At 41.6% G+C, this 25,723-nt stretch overlaps 1 protein-coding gene across 1 annotated transcript; it reads left to right on the top strand.

Annotated features, from left to right (window-relative positions):
- Positions 1–63: 63 nt before the first annotated feature.
- Positions 64–24,848, top strand: Mfsd8 (major facilitator superfamily domain containing 8). Its single transcript, XM_050138315.1, has 12 exons — positions 64–309; positions 6,720–6,811; positions 8,140–8,183; positions 9,885–10,125; positions 11,301–11,414; positions 13,054–13,198; positions 15,078–15,133; positions 15,611–15,722; positions 18,193–18,327; positions 19,793–19,896; positions 19,982–20,229; positions 22,833–24,848. The coding sequence occupies exons 1-12, from the start codon at positions 245–247 to the stop codon at positions 23,037–23,039; spliced, it is 1,563 nt and encodes a 520-aa protein (XP_049994272.1). The 5' UTR covers positions 64–244; the 3' UTR covers positions 23,040–24,848.
- Positions 24,849–25,723: the final 875 nt, after the last annotated feature.

The following is a 25,723-nucleotide window of genomic DNA, read 5'->3' as shown; positions in this document are numbered from 1 at the left end:
GGACCCGCCCCGAGCGGGCGGTTCTGGCCGCCTCCTGCCATTTCCGGCCTGCATCACCAAGACAACCGCGGCCGACCGCCTCAGGCTCCCGCGAGGCCGGGGCCTCACTCTTCCCCCCGCACTGCCGTTCCACTTCCGGCCCGTCGGCGCGCACGCGCAGTTGCGGCAGAGTTTGACAGATCAGGCCGAGGGGAAGGAGCAGGTGTCGCGAGAGTTGGCGCACCGCCTGGTGCGGGCTGTCATTATGGCGAGCCTGGGCAGCGAGGCCGAGCGGGAGCCTCTCCTGGGCCCCAGCTCCCCCGGAAGCAGGTGAGCAGGTGGGGTGGGACGCGCTAGGTCCTGTGTGTCCACTGCCCTGAATCCGGATCCGGCCGCGCATGCGTGGGCCGGGCCGCCGCCCCGGAGCCGCTCCAGACAGGCTCCCGGGTAATCGCGTTTACTTTGGAACAGTAGGGAGCTTTGGACTTGGGGAACTGGGTACCCAGAAAGTCGGGGAAAGGGCTGCTCACTTAGGGGTCGGAGGTCACAGCAGCTTCGCATTGGCTTCAGGCTCTTGTCAGAGTCCTGTTACGGGAGTTCCTGCTTGAGAGCTACTTCGTTTTCTTCTCAAGTTTCGATTTTTCCTGTTTGTGTGTGTACATTATATATACAAATAATATTATTTATATAACAAACATAGGCTGCTTCTTTTACAGCAGACCCTGCATTCTGTAGACCCGCTATAGCTGACCACTGTCCACAGTTTGCAAAAGTCACAATTTGATTCCCTCGTTATGACTGAGAGGGTTTGCTTCTTTTCCTTTACTGCACAAACTTCAATTTGGCTCGCGAACAGCCCTTCCTACCCAACAAGATCAGTCAATTATGATTTACTGATCTAATTGGCTTAGGTCCTTCTTTTTTAGTGTCTAGTGCTTCCAACTGACCTACTTTATGAGTTTCAAGAGGGCAGGGGTTGGCACACTTTCTGTAAGTGGCTCCATTGGTAGATAGCTTAGGTTTGTTCAGGCCTAAAGACAAAGTCAAGGATAGCGTGGATACTTGGTCAACAAGAGAAAATCCACAAACCATAATAAATGAGGTAGATTGGTCTTTTTTTTTTTTTTTTTTAAGATTTATTTATTTACTGTGTGCATAGTGTTCAGCCTGTATGCTTGCAGGCCAGAAGAGGGCACCAGATCTCAGTACAGATGGTTATGAGCCACCATGTGGGTGCTGGGAATTGAACTCGGGACCTCTGGAAGAGCAGTCAGTGCTCTTAACCTCTGAGCCATCTCTCCAGCCCCTAGATTGGTCTTTTGATGCAAGAATTTAGACTTGGGAGTTAGTGTTCTGTTCTCTAACTGGTAACAAATATTCACCTGCAAATCTTCATATATGCTCTCCAGCTACCGACAGGTGTTCCGAGTAGGCCTGCTGGCTACAGTTTGCTAGCCCTACCTTAGAGTTTCCTGAAATGCTACCGGGGCTTCCAATTCTTGTTGTAGCTTTACTGCACTCTCTGTTCCCACATTCCTGCACCTCTCCTTTTTGCTTCTTTCAAACAAGTTCTCATCATGGAGCTCAGGCTGGCTGGCTTATAAGTTACTTTGTGGTAGAGGTGGGCCTTGAACTTAGGGTCTTCCTGCCTTCCCTCCCAAGTAGTGTAGTGACGGTAGCAGGCAAGTGCTATATGCTTGTCTTCCAGGGCACTCCTTTATAGGACGGTTTTATTTGTTCCGTCTCTCCAGTTCAAATCCTGCTTTCTCTGCAGCCCTGAGCTGGGTGTGCTGCTCTTGAGTAGTTGAGTCCAGAGCTGTCCTTTAGCGAGTACAGTGCTGCTGGGCCCCACCCCCCCGCATCTGTGCTGAAAATACACTGTCCAAAATGTAGCTCTTTTTCCTATAACTGCTCAGTTTCTCCCAAGTGCTCGGTTCACACCAGTGTATTGTGTACTCTTTCTGGATTTTAAGTCACACGTTTATTAAACATTCTGTCATTGGGAGCTGTGGCTCTCGAAATGTTAGACACTGCTGTTTTATGTGGGAGAGAATTCCAGTTGGAAAGTTAATGCTAGAATGTAGCACTGATAGTAGACAGAAAGGAAAAGGTCAAGGGATCCCCTGGAAGTTAGTACAGCTTTTCTTTTTTTTGCTTGTTTGTTTAGAGAGGATCTCATTGTGTAGCCCTGGCAGGCCTGGAACTTGCTCTATAGACCAGGCTGGCCTCAAACTCAGAAGTCCTCCTGCCTCTGTTTCCTGAGTGCTGGGATTAAAGGTGTGAGCCACCATGCCCAGCTATAGTATTTCTTCTTACACCCTGGTAAAGCAGAAGTCTGTAAAAAGTAGTCTCAGCCATGTGTGTGTTATCAAAATTAAAAAGATACAAGCGATGTAGAAGCTGGGTGGTGGTGGCACAGACCCACAATTAGGAAGAAGAGGGAGGCAGATCTCTGTGAGCTCGAGGCCAGCCTGCTCTACACAGGGAGTTCAAACAAACAAACAAACAAACAAACAAACACAAAAAGAAAGAAATACATGGAAAAGTTGAGGTAACAGCATAGTGAACGCCTAATACCTTTTCATTTAGTCTTTTCCACACCAATCAACTGTCTTTTTATACACACTTTTTGCCAACCTGAAGTAAGTTTCAGACATAATAGTGCTTATTCCAAGTACATCTTCAAAGCCTGCCCCTTACACAACTCCATCACTGTTGTACAGCTAGAAACACCTGTTCAAGAGTATTATACAATCTATACTCTGTATTCCTTCTTTCTGTAGTTGTCCCAATAATATAGCAAACATACACACTCACAATCTATGTACACAAGACAATCACTGTTCATATGTTGGTTCTATTATGTTTTAAACTCTTTACTTAGAACTGTCCCATCACTCAGGAGGCAGAGGCAGGTGCATCTCTGCAAGTCTGAGGCCAGCCTGGTCTACATAGGGAATTCTAGGACAGCCAGGACCATATAGAGACTGTATCAAAACAAAACAAAATGAACTGTCCCTGGACATATCTCTGCTCATGTCACAGTTGACTCCTAGTCTATGTCAGTGTTCCTGAGGCTCTCACAATTTGGATTCATGAACTGTTTCTTGATCACAAGACTGTCATATAAGCAATATTGAGAAATGCTAGTATATTCCATCAGAAGTGCAGGTTGCCAGGCCCCCATGATGGGGAACGCCCATGATGGGGAATGCCAGACTCCATCGTTTGTTACAAGGGTGAACACTGCAGCTTTCATTAGAAATGCTCATTTCTTTTTCTGCGAGTAGAGTTTGACAGTGGGGGTTACTGTCCTCAAATAGCCTTTCAACCACAACTTGAGCATTTTTGTTTCATCCACTATATAGAAGGTAGTCATTAAATCCTAACTTTAAATTTTCTCATCCCTTCAATTTTTAAGAGATAACATTTTAAGAAGATAGCTAGGGGCTGGAGAGATTGTTTAGCAGTTATGAGCACTTCTTATTCTTGCATAGTCCAGGTTTGGTTCCTAGCATCCATATGGCAGCTCATAACCATCTGTAACTCTGTTTCCAGGGGATCTGTCTCCCTCGTCCGACCTCCAAGGGCACTGCATATATTTGGTGCAGTGCACAGATATGCATGCAAGCAAGGCATCCATGCATAAAATCAAAAGCAAATTGAATAAGTGAAAAACATGTATTAAAAAATTTGAAGGAGAGTCTTGCTATATATCCCAGGCTGATGTTGAAATTGACATCTTTTCCAGGTCTTTCTTTTTTTCCCCAGAGTCTTGGAGCCCAGGCTGGCCTTTAAGTTATTATGTAGTCCAAAATTACCTGAACTCCTGATCCTCCTGCCTAGTTCTGAATCATTGAGGCTTAAAGCACCACCACATGTTTTGCCTCAGTTGTTGAGTGCTGGAATTACAGGCTTGGCAAGGAAACGTGTTTATGTTTTATTTTTGAGATACATCCCCACTCTACAGCACAAGCTGCCCTACATTCACTGCATAGCTAAGGTTGACCTTGAACATGTAACTGCCTTCTGACTAGGAAAGTTCATTTTTTTTTCTTACTTTAACTGGAATTACTTTAGCAGTTTTATTGTCTTTCTTCACAAAAGTAATTTACTTCTCAGTTCCTCAGCTGAGAAAGAGCTTAGGGAAATAGTCATTTGAAAGTGTAGATTGTCCTGATACTTCTTATAAGTGATAATGTGTTTAATTCATAATCTCCAGAGAATAATAATGGGTCACTAAAAGTATAACACTAACCATGTATTAAATTAATATGAGAGACCATAATCTGGGATTCAATAATGCATGCTTTTCCCTAGTGTGAAGTTAACCTCAGTGGTATACATTTAATTCAGGTATGTTGATTTTTTTTTTTTTTTTTCGAGACAGGGTTTCTCTGTGTAACAGTCTTAGCTGACCTGGAACTAGCTTTTATAGACCAGGCTGGCCTCGAAGTCATAGAGATCCCCCTGCCTCTGCCTCCTGATTGCTGGGGTTAAAGGCGTGTGCCACCACCGCCCAGATGATATGTTGATTTTTTAATATAGGCATCTTGAGTTCTGCTATATTTCAGGTGTTTCACATCACAATTTAAAGGTCTCTGGGTAGGTCAGAATATTATGTATGCAGTTTTTCAGCACTTTAATGTTTGAGTAGTGGGGCCTGGAGAGATGGCTCAGGGGGTATGGGAGCTTGCTTCTGAGCCTGATGACCTTAACTTTGATAGAGAGAACGACTCCCAGTTTATCCTCTCTGAGCTCCACATGCATGTCACAGCACTCAAACCCATACATATAACACAATAAATAAGAAAATGAGTAAATGTAAAAAAAAGAAATACATGTATATCAGTAATGAATATCCTTGGCAAATAGTAGATCTAAACCATGTTTCTCTTCTTCCTGTTCTCATTTCTAAACACAGCACATTTGAAAAAAGAAAGCTCTTCACTGGTGATAAATTTGACAGCACCAAGGTCTATTTTATAAAATGCTTTGGACCAGTAACTTTGGTACAGAACTTTACTGAACAGGAGTATCTAGACTCTGGGTCCACAGCAGCAACAGCAACAAATCAACCAAGCCCTTTCTCCAAAAGAAATCCTCTTGGAGAATAAGTAGGCATTCTGTCTGTTAAGATGTCTTGATTTTTGGAAAGAGTAGTGCTCACACAAGGTAAGTTTGCCAACTTTGGAACCTTTGTGATCACTGAATGAGCACAGACACTCAGGTATCACCTAACAGAGGTAGGATGTCAATTGATACATTTAATCTTAGTCCTGATAGCAAAGGTCAGTGCTCCAGGAAGCTCCCCATGGGACTGTCAGGAAAGGTCATATGCTGCCATCAACTAGGACATGTCAGAAACATAAGAGTAATTATTGGAGACACCTTATCTTTACTGTACTTACTCATTCATATGTGTGTGTGCAGACACGTGTGCCACGATATACCTGTAGAGGTCCGTCAGCAATTTGGGAAGTCAGTTCTCTCCACCATGTGGGTTCTAGGGAGGGAATTCAGGTCATCAGCAGGAACCTTTTCCCATCTTACCATTTGTGACAGTAATTAATTTTTAATATATTCCACTTGTGGGAGATGTATTTCTTGTAACTAATTTATGTAACTTTCCTTAAGAAAATTTATGCAATCATCCTATTAGATACACAGAATTCTATTGCGCCAGGTGGTGGCAGCGCATGTCTTTAATACCAGCACTCTGGAAGCAGAGCCAGGTGGATCTCTGTGAGTTCGAGGCCAACTTGATCTACCAAGTACGTTCCAGGTCAGGCTCCAAATCAACAAAGAAACCCTGTTGATAAAAAAAAAAAAAATAAGAGTCTGGAGAGATGGCTCAGTGGTTAAGAACACTGCCTGCTCTTCTAAAGGTCCTGAGTTCTATTCCCAGCAACCAGATGTGGCTCACAACCATTTGTAATGAGATCTGGTGCCCTCTTCCTGCCTGAAGGCATGCTTGCAGAAAGAATACTGTATACACAATAAATACATGTTTTTTAAAACAATCCTTTTGCATTCAGCAATAGAGAAGTACAGCTGGGGAAATGGTCCAGAGGTTCAAATGCTTGCTGAGGACTAGAGTTTGGATCCCCAGACACTCATGTGCGTGTCAGGTGGGTATGATGGCCCACTTCCCGCATCAGAAGTCAGAAATGGATTCCTGAGCAACCTGGATAGCCAGACTATTAGGATGTCTGCTATCAGGCCTCCACATGGGCACCATGTAAACACAAGTCTTTGAACAATGTTTTACCGCTGTAGACCAGGCTGGCCTCGAACTCACCTGCCTCTGCCTGCCAAGTACTGGGATTAAAGGTGTGTGCCACCACCGCCCAGCTCAGTGTTTTCCTTCTTAAAGGTGTCTTGTGTTTTCCATCCAGTGAAATTTAAAATTCAGAGGTGTCAATATTAATAAATTATGTCAGTTATATAACTCTTACCTTTAGAGAAGACAGAGTAAAATTATTAATGCATAAATACCTGCCCCTAATCACCAGGAAGTCCACCCTTGTTCATTATCTGCAATGCTTGGGACTTTCCAGTTCTTGGATCTTTGAAGGAGATGGTACAGAGTGTCAATATGATTGCATGTGCGTTTCTGCAGTAATTCACTGGCTGAGGTCGATGGTAGAATCCCACACTCAGTTACTCTCACATTTTGGATTTGGAGTTTTGAGATTACAAACACTCAACCTGTAAACCCTCTTCTTCTTTCCACCTAGAGAACGGGACATGGTAGAAACCCAAGAGGTTTACAAGAGCAGATGGAGATCTATTAGGATTCTCTACCTCACTATGTTCCTCAGCAGTGTGGGTAAGTGCTGGAAGTTAAGCCCACTTCTACGGTTCAGAGTAAACTGCTTCGTGCTAGTTTAAGATGATTTACTTATCTATTCATTTTTTTTTTTTTTTTTTTTTTTTTTTGTTTTTTTTTTTTGCTTTGTTNNNTTTTGGTTTTTCGAGACAGGGTTTCTCTGTAGCTTTGGAGCCTGTCCTGGAACTAGCTCTGTAGACCAGGCTGGTCTCGAACTCACAGAGATCCTCCTGCCTCTGCCTCCCAAGTGCTGGGATTAAAGGCGTGCGCCACCACCGCCCGGCTTGTTTTGGTTTTTAAGAAAGGATTTTTCTGTGTAGCCCATGGCTGTCCTGAAACTTTCTCTGTAGACTAGGCTGGCCGCAGAGATCTGCCTGCCTGTCTCCCAAGGACTAGGAGTAAAGGCGTGCCCGTCTTCCCAGCCCCACTGCATCTTGAGTACAGTAGTCCTCCTGTTGCTCTCTCCTACCCTCATACATGAATTGTATATATTAAAGGGGTGGGTCATTTGGTACACGAATCATAGCTCAGTACATTTTTCTTATGTAAATCAATGTTTGAAGTTGGTTTGAAAATTGATGCCCCTGCCTCAGCCTCTGGAGTGCTGAGATTACAGACATGGGCCCCTACATCCAGCAGTAAAGCTAAACATTTAAAAATAGACATTCTGCCTGGATTTGCCTAACATATAGATTGAACAAATAGGGCTGGGTTGTGACTGGCTGGTAGAGTAATACTTATCTCAAGTGCACGAGGCCCTGGGTTTGATCCCCATCGCTACAGATAAGTGAAAAAAGATAACATTTATCAAAAGTGCAGGAGTTTTCTCTCGTAGTTCTCAAGTAGGGAAACCTATCAGAATCCAGGAATTTGCTTTTATACTGTGGCCATCTTCAAGTATCTCAATTGATATTACCTCCCCTGAGATGGTGCTCCCCTTCCTCATCTTTCCTGCAGGGGATCGCCCTTTTAGACAGCGCAGAGACTAGCACTTCCCCTGACAGCGTGGCCTTTCCTCCACCTATGTCTGCCGGGAAGGTGTGAAAGCATTCATTAGTTTCCACTTAAGGCAAGAGATGCGAGAGACAACAGGCAGATCCTTTGCTCTTCTATCGAGTTGGGACTATGATTACCTTGTGTTTCTAGTTTACATTAGAGCTTATTATCCTTCTGAGAATTAAGATTTCACTGCTTGACAAATTAAGCCTTTGAGTGTGTAACATTTCAGGCTCAGAATATTTTAAAATCTGTGCTATATTTTCAAAAGCTATACTTGTAATAGTGATTAAATTATTATAATACAAATAAACATTTTTGCCTCTTTGCAGGTTTTTCTATTGTGATAATGTCAATCTGGCCATATCTTCAAAAGGTTTGTACATTTAAATGTGTTCTCTTAAGAAATAGTAGAGACAACTCTAGTGTTGTTAAGCATTGGCTAGAGAGTGTCCTTAATGTTCTGTAGTTTGATCTGTCCCAGAATAACTTAAAATAATTGTTCCTCAAAGGAGGTGCAATTTGGTCATATGCTTATTGTCCAAACGAAAACAGTTACAGCAGAAAGGGTGCTATGCCAAGAACAGACTCATGCCAGGAGAGAGGCAGGCAGAGTGAAGGTGTGCTCACCTTCTTACCCAGCCAAGCTCACATCGTCAGTACTTCCCTTCTGAAAGCTGCTCATGTAGACAAAGTGATTTCTCAAAATGTACAATGATATTTCCGAGGACTGACTTCATGATTTTCCTGTGGGGTTCATTTGGGCATTCAGGAGAACTTTATGAGAAGGATAGGAAATAAGGCTGTCTCTTACTATTCCTCTGAGATTGGTTTTCAGGTCCTCTCAGAGTATAGCACAATGTTTGGATGTGCAAGTCCATTAAAGAAAGTGATGTATTTGCACCTAAAATGCATACATTCTCCTGCATGCTGTAATCATCTCTAGATCACCTATGATGCCTACGACAGTGCTTTTTATGTAGTTGTGAATCTGCTCTATCCTAGAACACTGACCAGAAAGCAGTCTCTGTTCAGTCCAGTTTCTGTTGTTCGTGTGTGAATGTCACGGCTAACACTGTCCTCTCGTTTCTACTAGGTTGTGTCTTAACTCTGATTACTTAGTCTTGAACTCTCTGTCTCTCCTCAGCTCTCTCCTTGCTTACTGCTTTTCCAGAGATCCATCTGTGTCAGGCTTTGGCCTGTAGCAGATAGGTAGGCAGCAGTGAGTTAGACATGCCTTCTTCAGTGACCCTGGCTCTGCAGGGCCGCACAGTCACCTTTCCTAGCTCCTCTCCAGCCCCTTTCCCTGCCTCCCGTGCTGCTTTCCTTCCTCTGTCCTTCCCTTCCTCCTCCTCCTGGTATTCACCAAGCAAGCCCCTGCTCCTCTCATGTCCTCTGGGAGCTCTCATTGTCATCACCCAGTCTGGGACAGGTTTTCTGTATACAGTTGGTCCTTCTCTTTGGGTTTTGAATCCAAAAATTCAAGTAACTGTGGTTTGAAATATTTTTTAAATCACCTGTGCTATTTTTTTTTTGTTATTACTCCCTCAACTGTGCTGTGTGGCATTTATCTTTACAGAATATACATTGTAGTAGGTATTATACGTGATCAGAGATGACTTACACCTGTAGAAGGTATTTGTAGTTTCTATGCAAATGTTCTATATGAAGTGCTTGTGTGTGCACTCATTCTGGTGTTCTTGGGAGTCCCGAGTCAGTTGTGAGGACACCAAGGGATGACTCCACTTCATCTCCGTGTCCTTAGTACTTACCATACAGTGCTATGATATTGAATGTACAGCGATGAACTCCCCCACGGTTATTAACATGTTCCAGGAGTTCTTCACAGAAATACTAACCCCCAAAGGTTCAGCTACTCTGGAATATAGCCTGCATATTTGTTACAAAGCTAAATATAGTTTCCTAACTGATCTAGAAGTCACGTTCTCAGGTACTTAGTTACCCAGTAGTCTAAAGACTTACATTCACACAAGTCTGCCTTGGAATGTTTGTAGCTGTCAGAAGCTGAAGACTGTTGTCATGTAAGAATTCTTAAAGCATTTACTTTTCTCTGCAGATTGATCAGACAGCCGATGCAAGTTTTTTGGGCTGGGTTATTGCTTCATTTAGTCTTGGCCAAATGGTAGCTTCACCTCTATTTGGTTTATGGTCTAATTATAGGCCAAGAAAAGAACCTCTTATCGTCTCCATCTTTATTTCGGTGGCAGCCAACTGCCTATATGCATATGTCCACGTGCCAGCTGCTCATAACAAATACTACATGTTGATTGCTCGTGGATTGGTGGGATTTGGAGCAGGTAATTGCATGTGTATGTGTGTCCTATTCTTCCTGCTGCTCAGAGCCGTGTCTCCCGTGTCTCACATCCCATACACATCTTAGGAAGAGGCAGATGTCTTTCTGTTGTTTGCCTTTGCTCATGATCCTCCTGTTACCTAAAGGTCCTTTCTTTGATTTCCACCAGTCTTCACCTTCAAGACACACATTTATCCAGTGTGCAGTTTTCTCGAGCTTCTTGCCCCTGAATGGATCCTTTTCTGCCTGTTTCTGGTCTTTGCTCGCACTGTTCCACTGGTTCCATCTTTCCTCATCAACTATAGTAATGTTTGCATTAAAAGCAGTAAATGATATTTTTAAAATATTTTGTGGTTTCTAGTAGTGTCTCTACTATAAAATAAGTGCTTAATAATTAAGAAAACCTTTTATTTGTATTGTGTATATGTATGTGCGTCTGTGGAGATATGCATTGAGAGCAGTGTTCTCAGAGGCCAGATGACAGCATTAAACCCCTGGGGCTGAGGCTATAGGTGCTCGTGAACCGTCTGCTGTGGGCGTTAGGAACTGAGCCCCGGGCTGCTACAAGAGCAGTGTGAATGCTTAACCACTGTGCCCTTTCCAGCCCAAAATCCCTTAGTTACATCCTTAGTGGACTCTTTCTGTTTCTGTCTTCCATTATTCCATGTGTCTGCATGCTGTCTGTAACATAGTCCTTATAGCATAACACTCTGCTGTTTATGCATGCTGTCTGGTTTTTGATGAGAAAACCTTGGTATTAGAATGTCATTTTAAAATTATCTAAGACTGTGTTTTTGCTCATAAGGGTGGGCTTGTTTTATTTTGATTCCTGTTTTGTTGTGTTGGGTGGTTTTGAGACAGAGTCTCACTATTTACCTTAGGCTGGCTTAGAACTCACTATGTGGACTAGCCTGGCCTCTGTCTCCCAGTTGTTGGGATTACAGGCATGCACCACTCAGCCTAGTCGAGTTTTTGTACAGTGATACAGTTTTTTCATCAGTGAAAATACTTAGTTCCTTTAGTTACGTGTTTATTCCATGAAAACCTTACACGCTTTGTAGGATGGCACAGAGGAAGAAGTGACCATGGTATTTATCAGTATTACTTGCTCTGTGTCAAGCCAGGCAGGTGAGTATTATGGCTGATGGATGATTCTTTTCCTTGTCACGGTCTCTCTAGGAAATGTGGCTGTTGTCCGATCGTACATTGCTGGTGCCACTTCCCTTCAGGAAAGAACAAGTGCCATGGCCAATACGAGCACGTGCCAAGCGTTGGGCTTTATTTTGGGTCCAGGTAGGCAGGTTTTACTTAACTGCTTAAATCTGAGTCGGTAAAACCTTTGAGGTTCAAATTTAAATGTAATCCATATATGAAGCTTTGTGGCCAAGGGGAAAAGGAGAAAAACTTTAGAAGGGATGGAGGGAAGGAGCCAGGGAAGTAAGGGGGTTAACATGAGCAAAGTACAGTGATGTTTATGCATAAAAACATAATGGAACACATTTCATGTGGTAACTGAAAAGCATAAAAATGAAACAGTAATTCCCTCAGACTGTGTGTGTGTGTGTGTGTGTGTGTGTGTGTGTGTTTGTGTGATACTGAAGACTGAACTCAAGGCTTCGTGCATGCTAGGCAGCACTCTACAACTGAATGATAGCCTTATCCGGGAGGACATTAATGTTTTTAATGCACTAGTATTGCTAGACTGATTTTCCTTGACACCAGAGCTCTTAGTTGAATGCTGCTTGCCTTGATCATTACAGACGAGGATCCCACAGTATAGAGAGTCTGTCCAGAGCCACCAGAGAAGGTGGGGAGCCGGAGCTCAGAGCTGACATTTTTCTGGGTGCTTTGTACCCAGTACTGTTGTAAGGGCAGCATCTGTTTTTGTTCTCAGTTGAAGTTAGGTTTCAGTTACTACAGAGCCCATGGAAAATGCTCTCAACTAGGATTTGAACTGTCCCATCCAATTTTTACTGCAGACTTAATAGTAAAGTACCACACACAGAGAAATACTCAAAATACTTTACTTGAAACTGTTATGTTTTCTTTCTTGTAATAAAGTTGGTTAAATTTCTAACTAATTTATCTAACACGATTACTCAGTGGGTCTTTGTGCTGATTGCCAAGTGTGGTGGACTGAGTTTGATCCCTGGAGACCACTTTGTTTAAGGAGACATTAAAAGTTGTTCTCTGGTCTTCACAGGTGCACCCTGGCAGGTGCAAGCCCTCCTGTCCCCCATCAATGTAATTATTAAAGTTTATAATTGATTCATTGAATAAATTGTGTAGATTAACTTCTATAGAGTAGTTATCTTTCATTTTTTGTTTTATAAGAAAGTAGATACTGGGGTTTAGAGTGTAGCTCAGTGGTAGGATGGGTACTTAGCAGGCTGAAGGCCCCAGTCCCAAGCACTCTTCCTCCCCTGTCAAAAGAGGACACTAAATGGGTGGTACATATGGTAAGAACACACTATAGATCTATGAAAATGTTATAGTAAGTCCCATTATTATGTAAAATTAGTATATGCTAATAAAAAGGATCAAGAGGAAATGATGCTGAGTTGATTGATCAAATGATATAGTCTTTGTGAATGTACATATCTATATCTCATCATTTTAATACTCTCCTAAAAGAGCTTTCTTAGATGTTTGTCCTGAATATTCTAGCCTGCATGAAAATTTAATACCACATATCCATCAATATACTAATATGTTTGAATACACACACACACACATCTATGGAGTATACAAGAAAAGAATAAATTGTCTTTACCAAGCAAGAGCCAATTTTCTCACTCCGGTTGAGAACCCTTAGTACATATGGTGACTTCATATAGACCCTAACAGTTCTGTAGTAAACATTTTTACAGTTTTTAGCTTATGTTTCTCATATCAATATCAATACTTACTTGTACACATAATACTTTGTTAGTTTTTCAGACTTGCTTTGCACTCATTGGAGAAAATGGTGTAACGTGGAACCCCATTAAGCTGCAGATCAACATGTACACAGCACCGGTTTTACTTGGCGCCTTCCTGGGAATTCTAAACATTATTCTGATTCTCTTTATATTAAGGTAACTACGTAGAAGCAGTAAGATATCTTTGTAAATTCTAAAAGTTAACAAGCTTTCTTACTACTGAAGGATAATTGTCACTATGAAGTCTTTTTGTATTTGTAGCACTGGGCATTGACCCTTAGCAAGCCCTTTACTATGTATCTTCCAGGCCCCTAGCCTCCTTTATAAAGATTTATTTTTAGGTTTTTAACGTGTTTTGCCTATATGTATATATATGGACCACATGCATGCATTATGCTCAGGAACCAGAATGGAGAATTGGGTCCCCTGGAACTGTAATTACACACAGTTGGATGCCAGGAACGAAACCTGGGTCATCAGCAAGAGCAGCAAGTGCTCTTAGCTACTGAAGGCCCTCTCCAGCCCTTTTCAATTTTTACTTTTTATTTTGATAGAGGGTCCTCTTAAGTTGTCTAGGTGCTATGAGTACCAGGCAGACCTTCAATTTGTAGTTCTCCTGTCTCAGCCTCCAGGACTGAGATTATAGACCTGAGTTGTGAGGCCTTGTGTTTTGCTGTCTTTATATTGGATTATAGTTTTTGATCAGCTAAAGCATGTTATACTGGTAACTGCAGTAATAGGACGGATGAGGAATGAACACAGATTACAAAGATCTATACCTCATTTACTAACTATAAGATTCTTAGTACAGAAATGGTATATCGCCTGATGGTCATGGCACATGCTTTTAATTTCAGCACTCAGGAGGCAGAGGCAGGCGGATCTCTGTGAGTTTGAGGTCAACCTGGTCTACAGAGTGAGTTCCAGTACAGCCAAGGATACACACAGAGAGACCCTGTCTCAAAAATCCAAAAGAAAATAAAAAATAAAAAATGATTATTTCATTTTCTAAAGCTAGTATCATTACTTTTTCTTTCTTTCTTTCTTCCTTTTTTTAAACTTTAGCTTTAGAAAAAGTCTTACTGTATAGCCAAGGCTACCTGAGAATTCAGGATTCTCTTGCCTTAGTTTCTGAAGTTTTGGGAATATAGGTAGGTGTATGCTACCAAACCTAATATTATTATGTTGTATATTTTAGAGAACTTCATTAATTTTTCCAAAGCCACTTACAATTTTTTTTTTTTTTTTTTTTTGGTTTTTTGAGACAGGGTTTCTCTGTGGCTTTGGAGCCTGTCCTGGAACTAGCTCTGTAGACCAGGCTGGTCTCGAACTCACAGAGATCCGCCTGCCTCTGCCTCCCGAGTGCTGGGATTAAAGGCGTGCGCCACCACCGCCCGGCTCAAAGCCACTTACAATTTTTAAAACATTGAAAACCTCAAATATGTACTAAGATAAATCATGTATGCTTCTAGGTAAATTTTGAAAGTTTTCTATGATATCAGGAGAGTGAGGTGTGGGGATCACTCAGCCCAGGTGTTTGAGAGCAGCCTGGACGACCGTGCTGGGTCTTTTCTCACCAGTGCTCACCCTGGAGGCCCAGCTCAAGGCTTTGGGGCACGCTTGTCTAGCATGGGTGAGGCCCTACGCTTCATGCCCAGAACTGACAAAAGAAAAAGACTTTTTTACATATATTGGTTATATTAGAAATTAATAACTCTTATTTGTCAGAAGTCAATAAAAGAAATTGTGTTGGACTGTGGAAAAGATAGGGTACCAGTAATAAGAAAACTGATTCTGGCGCTGGAAAGATGACTCAGCAGTTAGAGGTTAAGAGCACTAGCTACTCCTCCAGAGGTCTTGAGTTCAATTCCCAGAAACCACGTGGTGGCTCATAACCATCCATAATGCGATCTGGTGCCCTCTTCTGGCTTGAAGTCATTCATGCAGGTACAGCACTCAAACATAAAATAAATAAATCTTTAAAAAACATGCTTCTGAATTAAGGTTTTATTAATATTACGCTTTTCTTTTTAAGAGAGCACCGTGTGGATGACTCAGGACGGCAATGTAAGAGCGTGAATTTTCGAGAAGGTACTGTTAACTTGTGTGGCTCCATTTAAGTTCTGACTCTGTTCACTTTGTGTTTATATGGCTTTTGCCTCTAAGTACAATATGGTAGGTGACTGGGGAATATCTTTAAAGGTGAAAGGACTCTACATTAATAAAGGGACCCATACCTGTCAATTATATGGTGTTTATTATTGGCAAGGGTAAAAACCATTGCTAAAAATCACTTGTGTTCTTCAAAGAGTCAGTGTCATAAAACCGTCTTGCTCCTTGCCATGCTTCTGGTAACCCTGGAACAGGGAGCCCTTTTTGTTTCCTTCCCTCTCTCTCCCTCAAAGCCCCCTGGCACAGGCTGGCCTCAGACTTGCTGTGATCATCCAGCCTCAGTCTCCCAAATGCTGGGATTACAGATGTGAGCCACCACAGCCAGCTAACCCTTTATATTACTTTATCATCATATGAAAATTACACATATAGGTAATATTCCTTTTCTATTTATAGAAGAAAATACAGATGAAGTTCAGATTCCCGGAGGATGTATTGATCAAGTTGCTGTTGTGGCTACCAATATTCTGTTTTTTGTGGTTTTGTTTATCTTTGCCCTTTTTGAAACGTAAGTTTTATTGTCTTTATTTAAACCCATTTACTTACTAATCCATGTTTCTTAATGTAGTGTTAATTTTGTATATAGATTTTGTTTTTAAAACTTATGTGAGGCACATTTTTTTTCTTAAAATTTTTGGATTTTTTTTTTTCATTTCATTTTTGGGACAGGATCTGTGTAACCTGGCTGTCCTGGAACACTCTATGAAGGACCAGGCTGGCCTTAAGATCTGACTGTCTTTGCCTTCCAAGTGCTGGGATTAAATGGATGTGTCAACATGACCAATTTGAATATAAATGCATGTAGATGTTATATCATGACATAATTAACATGTGTTGTTAATTATGGTGATATTAGCTCTATTTAATCCTTGATCGATAATTATAAAATTCACAACTGTGTAGGTTTCATTCATCCTCTTTAAAAATCAAATGACTCTTTTAAAAGAGAAAATAATATGCACATGCAGCATTATACACACACACACACACATACACACACATACACACACACACACACACCCGGTAAAAAGCCATTCACATTTTTCACGTGGGGAGGGGAGAATGTGTGAAAACTCCCATAGCTGTAGTGTCAACCCTTGGCTTATTTCCATATAACTGTAACATTTCCGTGTCAGTAGATGTGCTTGGTGTGTATACTTTCAGAGTTACTCACCCACATGAAAGTCATAACTCATTTTAGGAAACATTTTTTAATGCAAAATACGCATTACATAAAATTCACCACATTAACCTTTCCCCTCTAATATTGGGGGTTAAAGTTAGGACCCCAAGCATGCTGGTCAAGTGCTCTGCTACTGAGGCGCATTCTCAATCTGCGTACTTTTTATTTTGAGACAAGTTTAAACTGACCCGGTAGCTCAGGCAGGGCTTAATGATGCTTCGGTCTCCGCCTCCTGCAATTGGCCTACAGATCTGTACAGCTGGGCCCAGAATTTCAATTTTTTTTTTTAAGTTTTAGATTTATTTTTTTAAAATGTGTTATGAGGGGGCTGGAGAGATGGCTCAGTGGTTAAGAGCATTGCGTGCTCTTCCAAAGGACCCGAGTTTGATTCCCAGCAACCACATGGTGGCTCACAACCATCTGTAATGAGGTCTGGTGTCCTCTTCTAGCAGGCATATATGCAAAAAGAATATTGTATTCATAATAAATAAATAAATATTTAAAAAAATGTGTTATGAGTGTTTTGCCTGCATGTAATATATGTGCACCATGTGTGTGCCTGGTGCCAGTAGAGGTCAGAAGAGAGAATTGGGTCCCTGAAACTGGAATCACAGATGGTTATGAACCATCATGTAGTCATGAGAACCAAACCTGGGTTCTCCACAAGAGCAGCAAGTGCTATTAATCACAAGCCATCTCCCCAGACCCTTTAACTGTTTGGAAAAGTTGGATACAATGGCATTAAGTATTGTCGCAACCTTGTGAATCAGGAGAACACCCTCAACATCATCCCAAACAGGCTGCACAGCCTCTCTCAGCTCCTCCCTGTGTCTTCACCAGTCTGATGGCCTGTCTCATAAGTTGCATTGTGCAGCATTTTGCTTTATGCATGCCTCATTTCATTGAGTGTGAAGTTTCAGGGTTCTCGTTGTGGTATATCAGACTTGCCTAACTTGCTGTGGCAGTTGGCTGCCCACTCACCTGTTCACTTTTGGCTCCCTGTAGCTGAGCTGAGTGACAGTGCTGTGCAAGTGTCTGCTGGAACTCTGGCCTTCAGCCCTTGGGCCCGTACCCGGAGGAGGTGCCAGGGCACATGTTAACCATTTAGCCCTTAGAGAGAGCATGCATCTGTTTTCTGTATCAGCTCATCTGATTTCAGTGTCTCAGACACTACGTTTATTTTTAATGCAGCATTTTGTTGTCAGCCAACAGAAGATGGTAGACTGTAGGGATAGAATTGACAAGGAAGAAGACAGGCATATAAAGGCAGAGGTATTGATAGGGAGGGAAGAAACACACAAAGTGCTGATGAAGGAAGAATCCACTAGGCTCGGATAAGTCAGCACTAATAACACGACAGTGTGACATTGCTGGAACATTCAATAGTGAGGGCAAAGCGTCTAAAAAGTGCACTTCCCGCAAAACTGAAATAAATTTCTGATTTTGAAAATGTCAACATAAAAGTTTACTTTTGTAGAGGCTCTTTATAGTGGCCTTTTTGTAGATGTGACTCCCCAAAGGGAGGCTAGTCATAAAGTCTCACCCTAAAGCTCACAGTTCCACCAAGAGAAGGGATCAGTTTCAACCACAGTGTAACCATGAATAGTTGCTGGGAGGGTGGGACTGTAACTCACGGTGTCTCCTCTTTGCAAACCTCCTGCACTGTGACTGTGCTCCTTATGTAAACTGAAATGAAAAGCGCTGTATATTCTTGGTGGTATTATTATAAATGTTTATACTTAATTCTTAGCAACAACTGTCATTTAAGTGAGTAAGCCTGACTTTCTCTTCTTAGAATCCTCACCCCATTAACAATGGACATGTATGCCTGGACCCAAGAGCAGGCTGTGCTCTATGATGGAATAATTCTCGCTGCTCTCGGAGTTGAGGCAGTTGCTGTTTTCATGGGGGTTAAACTACTTTCCAAAAAGTAAGTTATATGCTTTTAGTTTTATTTCAAATCTTTGTTTGAAAAAGAAACACGAAACAGTGCTAATATAAATGAATGTGCCAGCACATTTTCTCATGTGTTACAGCTTTTGTTGTTGTTAAGGGAGAGTCTTACTTTGTACTGTGTAGCCTTGGCTAGCCTGGAACTCACTACGTAGACCGTCACCCTCCTGAGTGCAGGGAATAAAGGCATGCACCACCATACCTGGCTGTATTATAGTTCTTGAAAATTTGCAAAAAGATAAAAACTTTACCGAGAATGCATGGTATTCTTATATTTTATGGCATCACTTTGGTAAAGTAAAATGCCTTACCAAATAACTGTACACTAACTGTTGTTATATATTGTGTTTTAATGTATATGTTACTAAAAATGTAATTCATAAAATACTGTTATTTTAAGACAGGGTTTCTCTGTCTCATAGCCCTAGCTTTCCTGGAACTTGCTCTGTAGACCAGGTTGGCCTCGAACTCACAGAGATCCGCCTGCCTCTGCCTCCCTAGTGCTGGGGTTAAAGGCGTGTGCCACCCCCAGACTGGCATAAAACATTGTCTTCGGAGATTGAATGATTAAGTTTGGAAAATTCTGGTTATTAAAGCCTCTACACTGATGGCTGAGACAAGAGGACCATGAGTGCCTGCCTGCTACATATTGAGACATTGTCTCAAGGAACAAATTGAACTTACATAGATTTTGTGTGTGTGTGTTTCGGAGTCAGGCCTGCATATATATATAATCAGCCTGCCATAGAGGGTTAGCACAGGTTATTAGCTGATGAATGGTTTTAATGGTTTAATATTCTTAAAATGTTGGTTGAAAATGAGCAGAGGCATGTACAGACATGATTATTCTTCACACTGGTTCTGAGTCTCTGCCATAATAGTTACTGACAAGCTCTACTTTCTGTAGGAAAAGACAAATGCATTCATCATCTAGAGTCCAGCCCCCTAATCTGAAATCAGCAATTTATTAGAGAAGCCTTTTTTTTTCTCAAGACAGGGGCTCTCTATGTAGCCCAGGCTAGCCTTGAACTCCTTTCCTATAGTTCCTGCCCTGAACCTAGGTGCTGGGGCTACAGGTGTACACTGCCATGCATGGTACTAGGTGCTTTCAGTGGGGGGTTCTATTTAGCATTGCATTAATTGATAAATATAATGAATTGTATAACAATTTTACTTAAGGGCTGGAGAGGTGGCTCAGTAGTTAAGAGCATTGCCTGCTCTTCTAAAGGTCTTGAGTTCAATTCCCGGCAACCACATGGTGGCTCACAACCATCTGTAATGAGGTCTGGTGCCTTCTTCTGGCCTGCAGACATACACACAGACAGAATATTGTATACATAATAAATAAATATTAAAAAAAATTTACTTAAATTTTTTTAGTTATCGTAATGGAACTGTGAATTCATATTGCATTTGTTTCAATCAGAGTTTCTGTTCAACAGGATTGATGAGCGTGCTATTCTCCTGGGAGGACTCGTGGTTGTATGGGTTGGCTTCTTTATCTTGTTACCCTGGGGAAATCAGTTTCCCAAAGTACAGTGGGAAGGTATGGTGATTTTAACTCTGTAGCATCAGCCCCTGCCATTCTTTAGTAGTAGTGGATGATACGTAATCTTAACTTTATTTTTCAGATCTACACAACAGCTCAATCCCTAATACTACATTTGGGGAAATTATCATTGACCTTTGGAGCTCTCTGAGAGAAGATCACAGTCAACAGCCAACTGGATGCCCAATTGAACAAGCTTGGTGCCTGTACACCCCGGTGATCCATCTGGCCCAGCTCCTGACAGCTGCTGTCCTAGTTGGAGTAGGCTATCCAGCCTGCAATGTCATGTCCTACACACTGTATTCAAAAATTCTAGGACCCAAACCCCAGGTAACAGCCCTGCAGCCATGTAAACTGTAGCTCCCACATCTCCTTTCTATAGTTCTGTTCCTACACAAGCTGGCTTAGCAGACTTTAAAATCTGATTTCGTATTTCAAATGAAAAAAGAAAACAAAACAAAAAGCTAAGGCAGGAGAGATGGATTTTTTGCCTCTGGAGCTGGAGCTCACTTGTATACCATGCAGTTTTGAGCTTAGGTTCTACCTCTGATTCCATCACTCAGAAGTTTTGTAATGTGTGGTAAGATTTATCTGATAAAACACGAACTTGCTAAGTCAGAACAACTCAGATGTCTTGGATTCAGTAATCATGAACTCAGAATACTTTTCATGGAAAAAAATCTCTGAACATTAAATTTCTTCTACTCATTCTTAAAAGTAGATAGTAGAAAACCAAAATTGGCAGCCAGATTGGATTTCGGCTGTTACAGAGATGAAAACACAATAGTCTTAAACAGCTTTGGCAGCTATGTCTATTTCCGTGTCTGTGTTGTGCTGGAGATTAAACCCAGGACCTTGCTGAGCTATACTGAGACCTACCTTTATGTATTTTAACTGTTTGTTTTGTAGTGCTAGGATTGGATCCTGGGCTTTGCACATGCTAGGCTAGTGCTCTGCCACTGAGCTAAAGCCCTGGTCCAAAATTAATTTTTAAATAAGAATGTCAGGACTGAGCTAGGTGTGGTCACACACACCTGTAATCTCAGCATCCAAGCAGCTGAGGCAGGAGGATCATTGCAGGTTCATGCCCAGCCTGGTTGTCACAGTGAGGTCCAGGACAGCCAGGCTATATAGTAAGACTCAGCCCCAAATAATACAAACACACACAAAAAATTTCGTAGGCTAGAGTACAGCTCAGTGGTAGAGCTTTTATCCTGCAATGCTGACACACTAGGTTTGATCTCTGGCCCACACAAACAACACAAAACAAGTAATTTCTGTATTCATTATATAAAATCAAAAATATGTAGATACAATATGAATAGTAGTTTCAGAGAGGTCATAATTACTATTTTTTTTAAAGATTTATTTATTTATTATGTATACAGCATTCTGTCTGCATGGATGCCAGGTCAGAAGGCGGCACCAGATCTCATTACAGATGGTTGTGAGCCACCATGTGGTTGCTAGGAATTGAACTCAGGACCTTTGTTAGAGCAGCCAGTGCTCTTAACCTCTGAGCCATCTCTCCAGCCCCTTACTAATATTTTAATAAAGTCAGGCTCCATTTCTAGTCCCTTCTCTGTTACTATGTAAATGGGTATATACAGTTTAAGGAGTATGTCATGGATTCTTCAGTTACTTTCAGTGAGACACCATTTCATTTTATATGTGTAGCATCACTTACTCATAATCATATTATTGTTTATTTTCTATATGTTTCTAACTTTCATTTTTAATGGCAGTTATATAAATGGCCACAAATTATCTTAATCTTAAAGAATTGGTGGGGCGATAGTAGTGCACGCCTTTAATCTCAGCACTTGGGTAGCAGAGGCAGGCCATCTCAGAGAGTTTAAGGCCAGTCTGGTCTACAGAGCTAGCTCCAGGACAGCCAGGGATACCCTACACAGAGATACCCTGTCTCTAAATACCAAAAATAAAATAAAATAAAAAATAAAATTGATCTGAGATGGCTGTGGTGGCACATGACTATAATCTCCGCATTTCAGCATTTCTGAGGCAGGAACAAGATCTTGAATTTGAGGCCAGTCAAGGCTGCTGGGTGACTCTTAGGCAAATCTAGACTATACTATAAGATCATCTTTAAAAAGCAAACTAAGGGGATGGATATACATGGCTAAGCAGTCATGAGTGCTTACTGCTCTCCCAGAGAACTGAGGTTTAGGTCTAGCACCCAGGTCAGGAGGCCTGTGTGACCTGTGACTCCAGCTGCAAGGGACACACTCTCCCTCTCTGAGACTAAATGAACAGTCAGCCATGGTGATTCATGCCTTTAGTACCAGCACTCCTTGGCCAAGAACTCAATATATAGGTAGGCTAGGCTGGTTGGCTGCCTGGGGAACCCCAGGGTTCTGCTTGTCTCTAACTTCTCAATTCTGGGATTCCATGCACCTGTAACCATGCCCCATTTCTTTATTATTTTTATTGAGAATTTCACATACTGCATTTTGATCATATTTACTCAGCCCCCCACCCCCACCATGCCCCAGATGCCCAGCTTTTAAATTAAGTTCTGGGGATTGAACTCAGGTATTTGAATTTAAAAGGCAAACACTACCAAATCATTGAGTCATCTTTCCAGCTCAGGTCAGTTTTTATTCTTTTTGTTTTTGGATTTTTGAAACATGGGTTTTTTTCCAGCTGTCCTAACTCTCTCAGATCATGTTTTTTGTTTTTTTTTTTTTTTTTTTTTTTTGTTTTGTTTTGTTTTGTTTTTTCAAGATAGGGTTTCTCTGTGTAACAGCCCTGGCTGTCCTAGAACTCACTTTGTAGACCAGGCTGCCTTGAACTCAGAGATCCACCTGCCTCTGCGTCCTGAGTGCTGGGATTAAAGTGCCCAGCTTACTGTTTTTATTTTAAAATAACTAACCCTGAATGAACCTGTTGTCCTCTGCCTTACCCCCTTACAGGGTATGTACATGGGCTGGTTATCTGCTTCTGGAAGTGCAGCACGGATTCTCGGGCCTGTGTTCATCAGCCATGTGTACACTTACTTGGGCCCACGATGGGCATTAAGCCTCGTGTGTGGAATAGTGGTGCTCACCATCTCACTCATGGGAGCTGTTTACAGAAGACTCGTTGCCTTTTCTGTCAGATATGGGCAGATCCAGGAATAAGCTAGCAGTCTCGGCTGGATACTTGCTGCCAACCATCTCTAACTCAGCCTTGAGTAGCAGACCATGTGTTGAGTAACTTAGCTATGAAGGGTAAGATGTGCAAAAACATTCTGGGTCATAATCTCATCGGAGGTCATGAACGTAACAGAGGATGGATGAGTTGTAGGTGTGAAGCTGCACCAGTGTGAACTGGAGCTCTCTAAAACAATGGGACGATGCAGTGGAACTGGAGGAAGGTTCTGGTTTAATCAGCCAGAGCAGAAGGAAAGTTTTTTAAAAAAATTTAAAACAAAAATAATTATTATTCAGCTTCCTAATGAAATAAAACTGAGCCTTAAATTCTTTTAGCCTGCCCACCACCAGACTAGGCTTTAGTTTCTTTTCTGCCCAGGGTGAACCCATTCTCTCTCCCTCAGTGTAATTTGCACACTACACCTTTGTCATTTTAATTTAGGATCTCATTTCTAAATTACCCATGAGCAAGAATAATGCTAACAGCTGAGGAGTAAAGAGGACTAAGAGCTAAGGGCCCTGCGTGCCTTTAGACGGCTGCCTTTCCAAGTGCTAGTAATTCATATCATAAACGTAAGACAAGTATGTTTTTAATATGGTATTAGCAGAGAATGGATTCTTAGAATTATATTTTCCAAGTCCTCTAAACTCTAGCACAAACTTTGACCTCTTATGCCCTTTCTCAGTAGTGAGAGAGGAACAGCTGTTTGCTTCTGTCTGCAGCAGGACTACAGCTGGACTTTGAATGCTGTGACACTCCCATCTGCTCAGGCTGATTTGAGGGAGAATGGCCAAAGGTGACTAATCAAACTGCATAGTTTCTACCTCTGTGTGAATAGAACACTGACATGTGTACGGGAGTAACTGCAAACCATGCAATGTTTTCCCATCCTGTGGCCATGGTTTCAAATCTGAGTGTGAATGTCTGTAGTCTGCTGAAGCCATCAGCACTAAATGACGGCAGCATTTTGCTTCCTCAGTTTCTGTTGTCAGGCCCTGGACTTTAGTCTTTTGGGTCACTTCTGATCTTAAACTCCACCTTTATGTGCTATGCGGAGACAAAAGTAGTAACCCTCCCTCCCCCACACCCAGAACAAGAGTTCTCTCCAAGTTCCTGGGTAACACACAGTAATTTCTCCCAGCAATTGTAGTGTTGAAGATAAGATCCTGCCTGCTTCCCTGATACATTCAAATGGATAGACATAGTTCTTATCTAAGTGTCTTCAGAGGCTACCTCTTGACTGCTGTACTTTTCAGAATAGGAAAATTGCCCAGAACTTACACTACCAGTTACTTAATTGTGCTCAATTACTCGCATTATTGAGTCAGATTTGTAGAAATATTTGGGAAAATAAATTTAACAGAATGAAGAAGCTTTTATATCAGCATACCATGTTCTCAGCAAGAATATCATAACAGAAGTTTCCCAGCCCTAGAATTATAATACTGTAATTCAGGTAATTATAACCTTGCAAAAGCGACTGCACTTTCTTTTTTACTGAGGCATTATTTCTTGGGAGATTAGACTAATAGACCTCGCCACCAAAGAAGCGAGGGAAGTGACAGGTTTAGGAAGAGGGCTAGGAGGGAGATCAGCACAAAGAGAGACTGGAAGTATGAAAACGTTACTAGTGTACAGTAAAGAAGGTACTGAAAACCTAGCAAAGCACCATTTCCTTATTTTGAATGGACTGTCACTTCATAAGGCATCTCTAGCCATTATGCTTCTCTATAAAATAAGCTCTTCAAGCTCATTCCTTGTATTAAAGTAAAATAAACTTGTAATTTTTAATTTAATGATGATAAACTATTTGTATCTGTTTAATACTAACAAGAAAATGCTGACTACCATTTACTACTGAAGATTTATTTATAACTGTCTTATATTTTGAGTGTTCATTTCAAATAAAGCAAGACTGTAAAGATAATGTATCATCTGTCAACTTTCAAAACACATTAAGAACCCCTAAACACATGCCTATTCCCATGTACTTGTTGAAATCTGAGCAGTAACTGCTAGGCTTCCGTTCCCCCGGGAACCTTGGACACTAATTAGCTGGTACAGATGCTTATGGTTGGCTGTGCAATGGTGATGAAAGATATAAGGACAGACCAGAAGGAGCCCACCCTGAATAAATTCCTCTAGGAAAGTAAGGACTTGCTGCAACCTGGTGTAAGAGAATGACTGGAGTGGGTTAGGGTGGAAGAAATGCACTTTAGGTAGAAGGCAGGACTTACAAACATCCTAGAGGTAAGGTATTTTGGAAGGCTTCTCAGAACTCACACCCAGTCCAAAGTGGCTGAAGTATGCGACTGCTAAGTCCTATTAGTTCAATATGGATTCCTCATTAAATCCAAGCTTCTAATTACAAAGAAAATATGAACAGTAATTATGAATACATTTACAAATGACCATAGTAGATCAAATCTCAATATAAGGCAAATGATACACCTCAGTAATGCTGCCCAACACCTAATTTATAGGATTAAGACTTCACATTTTAATCTGGTCCAGAGGATTAGTATGCTTACTCTTATGGTGGACTTGGAACCAACATAGTGGCTCACAACTGCCTGTAACTCAGACCCAGGGTATCTGACCTCTTCTGACCACTGTGGGTGAAATAGAACTTAACACAAGGTGCCTATAAAGGGCACAGTAGGAGCTGCTA

Source organism: Alexandromys fortis, unplaced genomic scaffold, assembly GCF_014885135.2.
Source record: "Alexandromys fortis isolate MF-2015 unplaced genomic scaffold, M_Fortis_MF-2015_v1.1 scaffold_15, whole genome shotgun sequence".
NCBI classification, from domain to species: domain Eukaryota; kingdom Metazoa; phylum Chordata; class Mammalia; order Rodentia; family Cricetidae; genus Alexandromys; species Alexandromys fortis.
This window is presented reverse-complemented; position numbering and strand designations above follow the sequence as displayed.